Source organism: Pelobates fuscus, chromosome 1 (genome assembly GCF_036172605.1).
Source record: "Pelobates fuscus isolate aPelFus1 chromosome 1, aPelFus1.pri, whole genome shotgun sequence".
NCBI lineage: Eukaryota > Metazoa > Chordata > Amphibia > Anura > Pelobatidae > Pelobates > Pelobates fuscus.
This window is the reverse complement of record NC_086317.1, coordinates 216,946,618-216,961,272: the sequence shown is the minus strand read 5'-3', so window position 1 is coordinate 216,961,272 and position 14,655 is coordinate 216,946,618. Positions and strand designations below refer to the sequence as shown.

At 40.2% G+C, this 14,655-nt stretch overlaps 1 protein-coding gene across 1 annotated transcript in view; it reads left to right on the top strand.

The window, feature by feature from the left end:
* Window positions 1-14,655, top strand: part of COL8A2 (collagen type VIII alpha 2 chain) — a 94,177-nt gene that overhangs the window by 67,922 nt on the left and 11,600 nt on the right. The window contains exon 2 of the mRNA XM_063454698.1: window positions 6,410-6,584. Within this exon, the coding sequence (XP_063310768.1) occupies window positions 6,422-6,584 (163 nt within the window). The 5' untranslated portion in view covers window positions 6,410-6,421. The remainder of the gene's footprint in view (window positions 1-6,409; window positions 6,585-14,655) is intronic.

Sequence of the window (14,655 nt, the reverse complement as noted above, 5' to 3'; positions counted from 1 at the left end):
TGAGTACAGAGTGTAGCTGTTTCAATGCTGTATGGGACCCAGGCTATAAGAGAATCTAGGGTTAGATAAGACAGATTATGGGGGGAGGAAGCATTGAGGTGTTAAAACAAATCAAGGACAAATCAGATGAAAGGGATTTAAATTTAAGGATATGAGGGAATGTCAGAGATCAGATAGGTAAAAGTCATAAATATGGAACATCATAAATTAACAAGGCTTAGAGTGCGAGAACTAACACTAGCAAAACAAACATTTAACTAAACAAGAGTTAAGGATGGAGGGTGCAGTAGTCATCACTTAAGCAGTAATACTGTGGGGGATGGAGATAGATAGAAATCAAATTTAAAACAGAAATAGGAAAAATAAGAAGTCCAGGTATTCTTAAATGACAAATACATATTGATGAGCAGCACATGATTGGCTTTCCCTGTAATATGTAGAATTCAGAAGAAGGTGAAAAACATTAAGTAATTAGGCGATGGAGAATCCTGCAGAATAGGCATTGTACATACTGCAGGACAACCCTTTTCATGAGTTTTCATATATATGACAAAATTATATGTGTCCCTGAAAACATGGTGGATATGGTAATACTGCCTAAAGGGATATAATAGTCATCAAAACAAATTTAGCTTAATGAAGCAGTTTGTCGTATAGATCATGCCCCTGCAGTTTCACTACTTAATACTATGCGATTTGCTTTCCTATGGGAAAACATTGGATTGGCTGAGATCATCAAAATTTATAAGGAGGCTGGGCCAGCAGTGGTGAGACTGACGCGGAAAAAAGTTAAATTAACTTTTCAAAGCAATCTGTGGAGGGTTGGGGACCTAAACAGCCACACAGGCACTTTGTATTCCTGGCAATATGGTGTTCCTATAAGTCCACCTCTAGTGGCTTTCGATGTGACATCCACTAAAGATGATTCTGCTACACTGACCAGGTAAAACTCGGTCACATGACACAGAAGCCTCATAGGAAAGAATTTATTCAATACTTTCCTATGGGAATGTTTGAATATGCTTGCGGCACTCGTCGTGCATGCGCATTAGGTGCCCAGTGCTCCTTTATCAGGAACATTAGATTAGACCATCCTGTAGGAGGCCATTCCTCCTCCATGGCATCACTGGGGGGAGGAGAGCTCAACAGGGAGCCTCGGCACTGGATCAAGATAAGTAAAAAAGGGTCTTTTAACTCTTTCTGTACCAAATGGGGTGAGGCTAATACCAGTAAGGACAGGACAACTATAACGTTAGGAATACATATTTTACAGATTTGTATTAGCTATAGTGTTCCTTTAGTCATTTCAAAAGGTCAGGTCTTCCATACCTAAATAGTAAAGATCTATCTAGAGAAAGGTGTTTATTTGACTTCCTATATTTTTATTTATAGTTCTCTGTATTTTTTCAGTTAAATAGTTTTAAAAGTACATATTCAACCTCCTCCTACTACTGGTATTTAAACAATTGCCAACCTTGGCTCCCCACACTTAACACAGACATTTTCCAAAAGTAATATTTCAATCAGAACATGCATTTAAAAAAAACATACAATAATAAGCATTAAAAGCACACTTGCATTTTTACACCTCCTCCCAGCTGTACTGCAAAGGCTGTTTAACCACATCTACAGTTTCTAGTTGCCATTTATTCTCAAATTTAAGCAAGATGGATTTAGGGATTTTAGCCTGAAAGCCTTAGGATTTTAAAACTAGAGAAAACATCTTTAATATAATAATTGTCACATTGACTGACGAAAAGGGTAAAACTGTGACCGAGCTATGCAGGGTAAGTCAGGTGCCAAGACACGTGTAGGGTGAGTCTTGCTTGAATACAGGCCCACTCACTTTAGAAGTTAAACCAAGTGGGTGATATGAGGCAAGGAGAAATACACTTTAGAATCTGCCAAATGTTTTGAAGAGGAATAAATTTAGCATCAATGTTTTTTTTAAGGATTCACATTGTTATTTTAAACCTGTAGTCTGTTCAAAAATATTTGAAGTCAAGCGTTGTGTTCTGAAAAGCAGCTGTTGTATCACATATGGTTAGTGCACCAACCATTACCTTTACATGTAACAACAATATTTACACTTCTGATATATTTCATTATATTGACTCTGTAGGGACCATAACCAGTTTACAGCTTCCAGTGACTATATGGTAAGCTTACATCATACCAATCGTTGCTAGACTAAGAATGTCAGTCGATGCTCTCAACCAATCACTACCCGCTTTTGCTAGTAGGGAGACTGGGCAGTGATTGTTTGCCAGCATTAGCTGAAACTCTATCATGAAAACTGGGTATGTCGTAAGGAGGAATTACTTTCTTTCTTCACTCAATACATAATACACATTTTTCAAGAGGGAGTGACCGTGCCGCTTTAAGATAATGGTTTGGGTGGGATGCAGAAGTTGGCACCCTTGGTCCATACTGCAGGTTACTTGAGTGGTGTCTCCGTGATCACCAGCTTATCCCTTACAAGATAGGGACTCTGGGTTGACAAGGGAGTCAGTCTACGCAGTCTAACTTTGAAAAAAGCTTAAATGCCTCAGGAAAGTTGTGGCACCATGCTTCCACTCTGCATGGCAGTCAAGCCCGGCCCCCATTAATCTGGTTTAAACAGTTTGGAACCAAATGTTACATTTCAGCTTTTCACAATGTCATTACTTCAAACTATGATTGGGGAGAACCTCATGTATATATCAGTAAAGAAACCTTTTTAGGTGAAAAGTTCCCGAGTTACAACTTGCATTACAGTTAAACAGTTAAAACCTTAATACACTCATCTATATCATGTGGGTTCTAGCACCACTGATTTATGCTGGCACAATTGAGGTCATCTGGGATTGCACATCCACATGTGGTATTTTTTCTGAAACTTGACCCTTATTGGAAGTTAGCAGTTAGCAGTTCAGCATTCTAGAGGTTTCTAAAACCAGAATTCAGTTTCTGTTTATTGTCCAACTCCAAACCACTCGATACCCTAACTAAATTGGTAAATTAGTTGTTTGTTAATATTAATCTAGCCGGGAAGAGATGTTTGGCCGTTTGAATCTCTTTCCCCAAGTAATACGAAAATTTAAACCTGGGGGGGTGGGCTGATAGCCAAGATGGCTAGACGCACTTGCTAATAGCTCTGGTAGCAATGGGCACACACTAAATGAGATGCACCTTGACGGGTACAACTTTTCCAGACCAGAGGGCTGACCTGCATCCGAGGGGGCACAAAGTGGTACCCGAATATTGAAATTCCACCCAAAGAAACCGCAGCCCGGCTGTGCGGCCTAGTCTGAAGCGTGACAAGCATGGACGCCGTGGGTGAGACGGCTGCTCTCCCACGGCCACAACACGCAGCAAACTTCAGCCTTCAGGCAACAGAGGGGAGACCTGGCCTTAACGAGTTACCAAGTCTGTAGACAGCAGGTGCTGGCCTTCATACCGGCCTGGGGCTGGAGGGCAGCCTCCATACACCCGCAACTCACTGTCCTCTTGTGGATATTCCTGGCTCTAGGTGTCTTCCAATCTAGCATGGGTATCGGCTGACTATTGATTCTCCGGTCCACCGTACTTACCAGAAAACGTTCCCAGCCAAGAGCTTACGTATACTTGAACTTGACCCTACCTGAACTGTCCGAATTAGTATCCCCTACTATGCTCTCACTTTGCTGACACGCACCTTTTTTTGGAAAAAATATTCTTATTCTGACTTGCCCCGGGGGCTGGTGGTTTCCTTAACATGGTTATTAACCTTATTTAACTATTCTTTTTCTATAATGCATAGCATTTCTATAATACCCTACCATTATATAATGCATACCATGCATGTATCAATCCACAAAGTGCATTATAATAACCATTCACAGTACATGGAGCATGCATGTCGCATAGCCTACTTTTTAATTTACCTGGTACTGTGTCAGTTTCAATCTTTTATTTTACATTCTAAACTGCGCTGAATTACCTGTTAATTGTTGAACATTGCTATATGGTATAGCTTGTTGTTCCTAATTAGACTTGCATGTTTAATTTACATAAAAAGAAAATGAGACAGACTATCCAGGAGTATATAAGTTAGCTGTATGTTTCACATCATGCCATCTGCATTAACTCCTTTACTTTTTTTTTTTTTTGCATTCTGTAATGTATTACGCATTGTCTCAATAAAAGAAAGATTGAAAAAAAAAAAAAAAAAACTTCCTTCAGATGGACCAACTTACTACTATGGATAATCAAATGTATTTGATGTTACATAAAACTGAGCCTCTTTAGATGCAATATGTGGATGCTTATTATTTGGTTACGTCTTTGTTTTAATCTACCTTGACTTTTTTCAGCCTTTGGAGATGTATTTTATTGTTCAGTGGGGAATCTTTCCTTTGTTCTCTCTCTCTCTCTCTCTCGCTCTCTTTTTCATATAATCTGTAAATTGAGGGCCTTTGTTTATTACATTGTACTTGATCGGATGTTATAATCGATGCTCACAGGTGTATTAATCAAATCTATAATAACTTAATGGATCACTCTAATGTACATAAATACACATATTATAATGTTAGACTGAGTGTTGCTCTGTTTTTTTTTGTTAGATTATTGAGCCAAGCTGTTAAAAAGTTAAACTTGACTCTACAGCTTCTCCTCCTCTTGACTAATATGTTACTCTATGAAAAGCAACACTGAACAGGAAGACTTTTACCTATTGAAAATCTTGATGAGAAAGTGCATATAGTGGCTGTCTGTTTGACAGACACGTCAGGAATTCTAACTGCAAACCTTAAAGAAGCACTATAGTGCCAGGAAAACAAACTCATTAGGTCCACCCCACCCTCAGGGCCCCCTCCCGCTGAGTTGAAGGGTTAAAACCCTTCAGCCACTTACCTTTATCCAGCGCCGGCCTCCCTCGGCGCTGGTGACCTCTCCTCCCTTACTCCATTACTCAATGCTTTCCTATGGATGTCCAGCGTCTTCTCACTGTGATTTTCACAGTGAGAATCACGGAAGCGCCTCTAGCAGCTGTCAGTGAGATAGCCACTAGAGGCTGGATTAACCCTCAGTGAAACATAGCAATTTCTCTGAAACTGCTATGTTTTCAGCTGCAGGGTTAAACTTAGAGGGACCTGGCACTCAGACCACTTCATTCATAGTGGTCCTTTAAACACTGCCTTTTCTCATTAACGACAATTTTACGTTTGCCAGACAGCAGGGACAGGATCTATGCACTAAAACTATTACATTGATATTATAAGGAATACTATTATTAAGGAAATGTTGTATTTTAAAAGAAATAACAAAATATTTAGGTATGTTTAGGTCTGGTTTTACTTTGTGAGTGACACAAAATGTATGTTATTTAAGTTATATCCATAGACATCTTTATTATGGAGAATTAGATTATAGACATGCTCATTGAAGTATGCTGACAAGTAGTGGAATATGTATACACATTGGTATTTTTGAATGGTTTTGTATCGAGAATTTATTAGGAAGGGACAGCCAAACTGGAACAAGCATAGCTAGCTATGCTTTGAGCTCAGCTACTCCTTAAATTTGAAATTCACTTTTCAAATGTCAAATTTTACCTTAGTAAATAACCCTGCATAATACTATAAGAAAAACCTAAATATGAATAGCATCAAAGAGGGGTGGCATAATACAAACATCCTCAACTGTACATGTAAAAAAATGTGTTACTATTGCCTCGTTTCCACTGAGCGGATCGGTTCGGTTCGGTACGGTACGGTTTGCTATTTTGGGTGTTTCCATTATGAAAGTTGTCCATACAAGCGAACCGTACCAATCCATTCAGGGTCCTGCTTCAGATGTAGGGCCATAGAAAATGGAACGGTTCGGTTAGGGCGGAGCTACTATACCATCCGTTGATTGGTGGACAGGAAGAGCATTTTTTCTAAACCTCGTATGGCCCTGAAGGTCTGACTTGCAGTGGAAACGCTCACCAGAATGGGCTGGTCCATTCTAAACCTTCCAAACTGTACCAACCCGAACCGATCCGCTCAGTGGAAACGAGGCATAGGTAGTTCCTAGAACTAGAACTTTTTTATACACTATTGTATGTGCTTCCAGGCAAGGTGGTAGTTACTAAGGTTCTGGACTGTTCAAGCTTGATATATCCACATTACAGTCCCACACAGGTAATACAATCAAGAATATTGTTTGTGCTTTTGTGTCCCTTTTATCTGTTGTTAAAAACCATTTCTATTTAGAAGGTCATCTTAAAAGGGGCACTATCGTCGCCACAACAAGTACAGCTTATTGTAGGTGTTCTGGTGACTATAGCATGTCCCTGCAGGCATTTTCATGTAAACAATGCCTATATATTATAGAGCCTCTACACTGTGTTTTATAGCTTACCAGTTGTATTTTCTAAGGCCAAGTGTTTACATTCTTTTTACAGAGTGAAGTCAACATGCTCCTCAGCAGAGGCACTTTATTACTTTTGGTGGTTGCAGTAGGATCTGTATCTGGTGGTGGACCTGCAGGAGCAGCATATCCTCAAATGAAGTACATGAATCCAATGGTTAAAGGACCGTTAGGCCCACCTTTTAGAGAGGGGAAAGGTCAATATTTAGGTAAGATAAATTTTTGTAAGCTAGACCAATATTATTACAATTAAGATACTGACTGTGATCATTGAAAATTGTAAATATAGTGCTGTGTTCAGTAAATTAGTGAAATGTGATTGCCTTGTTCATTGAAAGTGTACTTCAAACACTATAAGTGAAGATACAATTAGTTAATATTATTTAATTGTTTCTAACAGTTCCTTTGCCCAATAAGCCCACTCACTCTACTCCTCCCTTCCAACATGCAGTGTTTCTATTTCTGTTACAAAGGTATATATACAATGTTATATGTCGTTATACACAATTCATGACTTTTCTGAGAGTTGCAGTTCAGCTATTGAAGTTCTACAGTATAAAGTGAGTTTTTAAACTACCTTACCCAGGAACCATTGATGTACCATTAAAGCACTTCTAATATGAGCGCTATACAAAGTTAATTGAATATCATATAGTCTATTTTAGTGTTTAGTGAGAGCTCACTGCAGAAGCTCCAAAGTGTAAGTATTTGCAGGAAACACATACACGTCAAATGTATTATTTATTTATTTTTGTTCAATTTACTGCTTTTAAGAAAATAAATCAGTCGGAGTGCATTTCATATTAAATGTTTGCCTAGTTTTACATTTGTAGTAGCGAATGTAACGTTTGAATCATTTATGTTTGCAATAATTTTAAAGAAGCAAAAAAACATTCTTTATTAAAATATTTTTCACATTTTTTGTAGATTAATTTTGCAGAAATATACCAAAGGCATATTTATTGAAATGTGCATCAAAAACTTAAATTAAGTTATTATAAATTTCGTAATTCTGTTTTCAACTCAACAGTATAATGAAGACATAATCTATTGCTCAGCAAACTGCTTAACCACTACATAAATGTCATGTTCTAGAAATGCCACTAGAGGGCAACAAAGTGACGAAAAGTAAAAAAAAAACAAAAAAAAACGATGTTGCCTGTTTAATGGGTTACAAAATATTTTGAAGAGTCATTTGTAATATTAGAGAAGTTCTGTATTTTATGCTTTAGGAATGAATCTCAATGAGACACACAGAGCTATTCTCTTTAAAAACCAAATATATTCTTTGCAAAATATGATGTCAGAAACACCGTAAGCTGAATTTAGTAGGCAGCATCTGCAAAGGGAGCTAGTGATTCCACTTGTTTAGTCCTATATAAACAATATTTTATAGTTGGCATATAATAGCTTTTAAGCTGAACATTTTTAATCTCAAAGATAAGATTGTTTTTGCTGGCTTTTCACCTCATGCTGCTAGAATTATTTCCTGTATAAAAAAAAACACACACCCTTTATATGTCGGTGCCATCACTTTATCTAATGTAATCTGACAAAATACACTAATCTCTCACTTAAAGATAGAGAGTTATGTGCTGCACATTTCTACTGGGTCATTTTTCTGTGGCACGTAAATGCTACGCGGAAATAGTACATAGTAAACGTATTTGTGTTTGCCAGTAACCCGGCCATAATACGTACTGAAATGGCATTACACCAGTAATGAGGAAATAATATACAGGGCTTATTTGTATGTGATATATATATAAAGGCACAGATATATAGGTAGAGAAGATGCAGGAGCCACAAGATGTCTCTTCCTCTTGTCTGGTGACTTGTCTGTCCTCCAGCCCGCCTCCCCTCCGGCGAGCATTTTGAATAGTTCCATGTTTGATGTTCCCCAGACTACTCCAGGATCCCCTTAGGATGTCAGAACCCTGGGGGATCCAACTTCGTATATATGGGAGCAGCATGTGGAACAGCAAGATGAGCTGGCAATCTGTCTCAGCGTCCACCCATAAAGGGGACGTAGGCGCCTACTCTCTGAGGGGAGCCATCTACTTAAATAAGCCCCTAGACCAGGGATAGACACCATTTGGCACTCCAGATGTTGTGGACTACATCACCCATAATGCTGACAAAGCTTAATGGGAGGTGTAGTCCAAAACATCTGAAGTGCCGAAGGCTGCCTTTGCCTGCCCTAGCCCCTCCTCATGGTTGGTCTTCCCCTTTTTCTCCCATAGTTAAGCCCAGGTCACCCTAGGTTATTTGCTCAGATGTCTTGTGAGCTCCCTAGACGTTACAAACCTCCCCTGCCCGTAATTTCCAAGGACTTAACCCTGTCTGATGCCACCTTGGATTCCTGACCTAACCCTTGCCTGTCTGGTCCTGCCTTGGATTCCTGACTTAACCCATGCTTGACCTAACCCCAGTGAGAAGACGCCAGAGTCCATAGGAAAGCATTGAGAATGCTTTCCTATGGACTGGCTGAATGCACGCGCATGCCGCGCATGCGCATTCTGCCGATGACGAGGAGGAGGAGGAAAGTCCCCCGCTCGACGCTGGAAAAAGAGGTAAATGTAACCCCTTCCACCTCCTAGAGCCCGGCGGGAGGGGGGCCCTGAGGGTGGGGGCACCCTCAGGGCACTATAGTGGTCCTTTAACAAATTACAGGTGACAGGTCGCCATGGCGACTAGACATTTTGTCCTGGCTCCTTGCATTTGTAAGCCCTCTGCTAAGCCATGCAGGAAACATTAAAGATAGCTGCCGCGGGGAGCATGGAGTCGGCGCATGAGGGAGAATTAACCTTCCTGCAGTTCCTCTCTGCGCCTTTGATACCTGTCTTAACCTTTTTTCTAATTGTTGTCCCAGATTTTTAGCCCCTTCAAAAATAATTGGTGTTTTTTTTTTAGGTCAAATTTTAAATTGCATATTTAACCCCTTAAGTACACATGACGTGTGTGACACGTCATGATTCCCTTTTATTCCAGAAGTTTGGTCCTTAAGGGGTTAAGTAATAAATGCCATTATTTAAAAAAAACATTTTGATCTTTTGACTGCAATTATTGTCAATCTTTCGTTTATTGAGATGATAGCGTTGTACAGAGAAGGCATAACAATATGTCAAAGCATTTCGGTTTGGTATCAAGATTGGTCAGATAATGCTCTGTGCAAGAAAAACATCTCTTTTTTTGTTTTAGTGCATATCACAGGCTACAGTTACAAGTCTAGTTGGCAGTATGACATATTCTCACATAGAGTTTAACAATCTAGAATTATGATAAGCAAAAAAAAAAAAAAAGAAGAGAAACAGGAAAGCGTTAACAGGCTTGGGTATAGAGGTAAACTCAAGATACATCAGTAGGGAAGCGTAGTTGCGAGGTCGCAAAGATGTACATATATTATTTAGCAAGTCCCCTACATTTAGCACTACACTAATTTGACATTGAATAAACAGACTGAATATTTCAGGCTACATTGACCTGTCACAGTTGTCATATAAACGACTGGTAGGTAGATTAGTAGTGAGGGATAGTGTTGCTGAACATGGTAAATCTACTTTAGTCAGTACTGTAACCTTACTGGGAGTGTCACCAGGCTGTGATGCTGCATAACAGGTTGTATTTGCTTTAGGTAGCCCCCCAAAACATACTGAGTGTGCTGCTAAACAGTAATGCTGTCTGATAGGCTAGACTGCTTGTCCTAAACTTTCACCTACAGTAATACCTGATACCAAATCTCCATTTGTTAACACTAAATCTAGTATGGCCTCTTTGCGAGTTGGCTCCTCAATGACTTGTTTTAGACTTGTTTTAGAGACAATCCCAGTAGGGGATCCCAGTTTAAAATATGTGTGCTCCTGGCACTAGCAGCTATTTTGGTTTTCAAGTTCACATTGGGAAGATTAAAGTCACCCATGATGATAACTTCCCCCGTCATTGTCATTTTAGCTATTTCCTCAACTTGTAGATTATCTAACTCTTCTATTTGTCCTGGGGGCCTATAAATCACACCTACACGAGTTACTGTGTGATTACCAAATTCTAATGTAACCCAAACGGACTCTATGTTCGCCTCACTAACTTTTATTAGACTATATTTTATGCTATCCTTCACATACAGGGCCACCCCTCCCATGTCTTGCTTTCCCTGTCTTTTCTATGTAAAGAGTACTCTGGTATTGCTATGTCCCAGTCATTTTTCTCATTATACCATGTCTCAGTAACAGCGACTAATTCTACATTCTCAGTTGCCATTATTGCCACGAGTTCATGGATCTTATTCCCTTAACTGCGAGATTTTTTAGACATGACTCTAAGCTTATCGTTTTTAAACACACTTGCTATAGGCAACTTCAGTACTTGTTTTGGGGGGCAATAGAATTGCTTTGTTTTATCACCCTTTTGCCCCCCACCCCCTCCTAGCTTAAATACATCCTAGCAAAACCTCTGAACTGCTCACTGAGAACATTTGTTCCCTTTTGAGAAAGATGCAAACCATCAGTTCCTCATAGTATTCTTACAGTTCCCTATCCTTATGGTATCCTCATAAATTAGATTTTTGGTATTCCTCTCAGCTATAGCTTGTAGTGATAATGATTTATATCTATAAAATAGTTTAAATCTCTCTCTGTCTCTATGTATGTATGTATATATATATGTAAACGAAAATTCCTTGCACTCTAGCTCAACAGTAGTTAAATTAGCCGGGTGCCAGTCCCTGAAGCACTAGTAGATATATAAAATAAACAAAAGGTGGGGCTGCACTCACAGTCCTCAGACACAACTCAGTCTTTATTGAATTTCCAGGGTGATCAGGAAATCAATGTTTCAGTCCCCTGAAACTGGCTTGCTATGGAGACTTGGCGTTACTTGTAAAGTACATACTAAAGAGTTGTGGTGGGGAAAAAAGTGAGTTGTGTTTCAAAGCTGTTATATACAGCGGACACATACTCCAAGTAATCCATGTATCAAGTGGAATTATGAGGCAAAAATGTGGTTCTTTGTTTAGCTAATTTGCATACGACTACCCAGAATCCCTTGCAGTAGTGAGAGCACTGTTAAAGTGAGATTTTTGTGGGAAAAGTAAGTCTTATGGCTTGACTGGTGTGTGTATTTGTGTTTAGCTGTATTAACTATGTGTGTATACATATATATATATATATATATATGTATACACACACATACATACATCCACAGGGCTTAAAGGACCACTATAGGCACCCAGACCACTTCAGCTTAATGAAGTGGTCTGGGTGCCAGGTCCAGTTAGGATTAACCCTTTCTTCTATAAACATAGCAGTTTCAGGGTTAAGCCAGCCTCTAGTGACTGTCTCATTGACAGCCGCTAGAGGCGCTTCCGCGCTTCTCACTGTTATTTTCACAGTGAGAAGACGCCAGTGTCCATAGGAAAGCATTATTAGGCTGAATGCGCGCGAGGCTCGTGCTGCGCATGTGCATTCAGCCGATGACGAGGAGGAGAGGAGGAGGAGAGTCCCCCGCCCGGCGCTGGAAAAAGAGGTAAATGTAACCCCTTCCACCCCCTTGAGCCCGGCGGGAGGGGGGCCCTGAGGGTGGGGGCACCCTCAGGGCACTATAGTGGTCCTTTAACAAATTCCCAACGCCGTGGGTAGCATGGAGGCGGCGCATGAGGGAGAAATAACCTTCCTGCAGTTCCTCTCTGCTCCCATGTACGCTGTTTAGTGACATGATGTCACTCTGGCCCCAGCATCACTACACGGAGCATGCAGAGAAGCAGAGAGAAACTGCAGGAAGACTGAGATGAGACACACTGGACACTAGGGAAAAGGCTAGGTGCATTTACATTAAAATAAAAATAGCAATTTGTCAGTGTGTGAGAAAATATATATGTGTGTGTGTGTGTGTGTGTGCTGAAAGGGCCTGTAAAGTGTGTGCGTGTGCATCTAGGGGCTGCATTGTGAGTGTATATATATATGAGATTTTGTGTGTAAAATACATACATATATGTATGTATGTGTGTGTGGTGGTGAAGGTATGTGGGGAAGAAGTGTGTATGTGAGTGAAGAGATGATGTGTGTGTGAGGGGTGCACTGTGTGTGTATGCAAAGGTGTACTCTGTGTTAGTGTACTTGTATGTGGGGGGTCCACTGTCTTTGAGGGTGTACTGTGTTAATGGGGTGTAGAGAGTGGAATAGGGAAGAGCTTTACAATTTTTACTTTTATAATTGTTTACAAAAAAAAGAATATTCCCCTTTCCCTCATCTTACCTTGCACGGAGGGGGTGGTTGAGAAGACTGCCTATCCATCGGGTACAGGGGAGGTCACGAGATTAGAGGTATCTCTCTTGGAGCTCAAGCACTTACACAGACTGACCCATACAAACCCACAGACTGACCCATACACATACTCAGACAGACCCATACCCTCACACACAGACTGACCCATACACACACACACAAACTGCTCCCCCACACAGACTGACCCATACATACACAGACTGACCGCCACCATACACAGACTGACCCACCCCACACAGACTGACCAATGCACAGACTGACCCATACACACACACAGACTGACCCAGCCCACACAGAATGACGTATACACACAAACTGACCCCCACACACACAGACTGAACCTCCCACCCCCACATACAGACTGAACCCCATCTCCCGCACACACAGCTTGATCCTCACACACACACAGACTGACCCCCCCACACACCCATACACACACAGATTGATCCACCGCACATTGACTGACCCATACACACAGAACAGAGTATAATACTCTATGAAATCCCTGTCAAGCTAGGACATGGATAGTTGTGTAATGGTTCTTTGCTATACTACATTCTGCATGTGTCCTCAATTTACATTTATGTCTCCTGTCAACTGCTGGATAACCTCTTGAAATAACATTATAGGACACTCTAAGTACCAGAAAATCTGTAGCTTACCAAAGTAGTTCATGTCACTGCAGTGTCACTGCATCTGCATTTAGGAATTACATCACTTTTGTTTGAGTTTAGGCAACACTAGCCACACCTCATCTGGCTGATCTGACATCATAGGGCGCACAGTTTAGAAGTGTTAATCTCCTGCTCTTTTAATTTAACTTTTATCACACACATAAAGCTTGTGGTGGAACCTACCACCAATTTCATAGGTTTTGCCCTATTTCGCATGCTTTTCCTTTTTTCCGTTTGGGAGTTATTGCATACGAACCTCCTTCATTCGTCTCCCCAACGAGGACCACCTCTGTACCCGATTAGAACATTTACATCAGCAACTTAAGTGCGAAACCGCAAGGGAAGTAATTCATGAATGCTTCCCCTGGGTGGCCACCATTTCGTATAACTGAATGCACGTGGTGATGTTGTAATGTCAGGATTACTGTTGATCCAGCAAGCATAAATAGTATCACACCTATGACTTAGGATAACATCTAACCAGACCTTAGAATGGTCGGACTTAACGTATCTGAGAATAGTCAAAATACTTGCCGAGGTCATGGCACAGAATGAGACACAACGATTATGAAAAGCCAAAAGTCAAGGATACCAGAAATCAGGGAAGTAAAAACAGAGCCAAAGTCAAAAAACAAAAAACATGATCAGGAACGCACTCTCCGATAACCATCACAGGGAACCCAGGACAGAGCACTGATCAAAAGGCAAACCCTCTTGAAGCTGTAATTGGCTGTATGTGGCCGTTGACCCCAAAACGTGCGTGCAACGTAATGGTCATAGAGGGTTATTTAAGAGGCTACCTTTACAAAACTCAGTATTGCTAAATGTTTGTAGGTGTAATAAATCAGTACATGGAGTTGAAGTAGAAATTTCATTTCTATGTCCCAAGAGAAGACATATATTTTTGCAATGTGAGATATGAAAATAAATATCTGCACCAATAGCAATACCCATACACACAGGCTTAAATTATTTTTTATTGTCATGGGGAGCTGAAAGTTTTGGCAACATAATTAACCCTTTCATGTGAAGAGAGACATAAAACATTCTTAGAAAGAGTAGGTGGCTGTGTTTTTTTATGCTAAATATATATATTTCCTGAATTTCCTTTTTGTAAGAAAGAAAAACAAAGAGGAAATTCCACTTTTTCGAGCATCTGGTAAATGCTCATAATCTGCAAATAATGGAGGGGAGTGGAATCTGAAAAATTAGAGAATAGCAGCTCATATAACTGAATTTATATCATGTTTCTTTCCCATCATATCTGTCTGTACAAATACTTCCAGGGTGAAATATGGCTGTTTTTGTATTTTTTTTAAATACAGTAT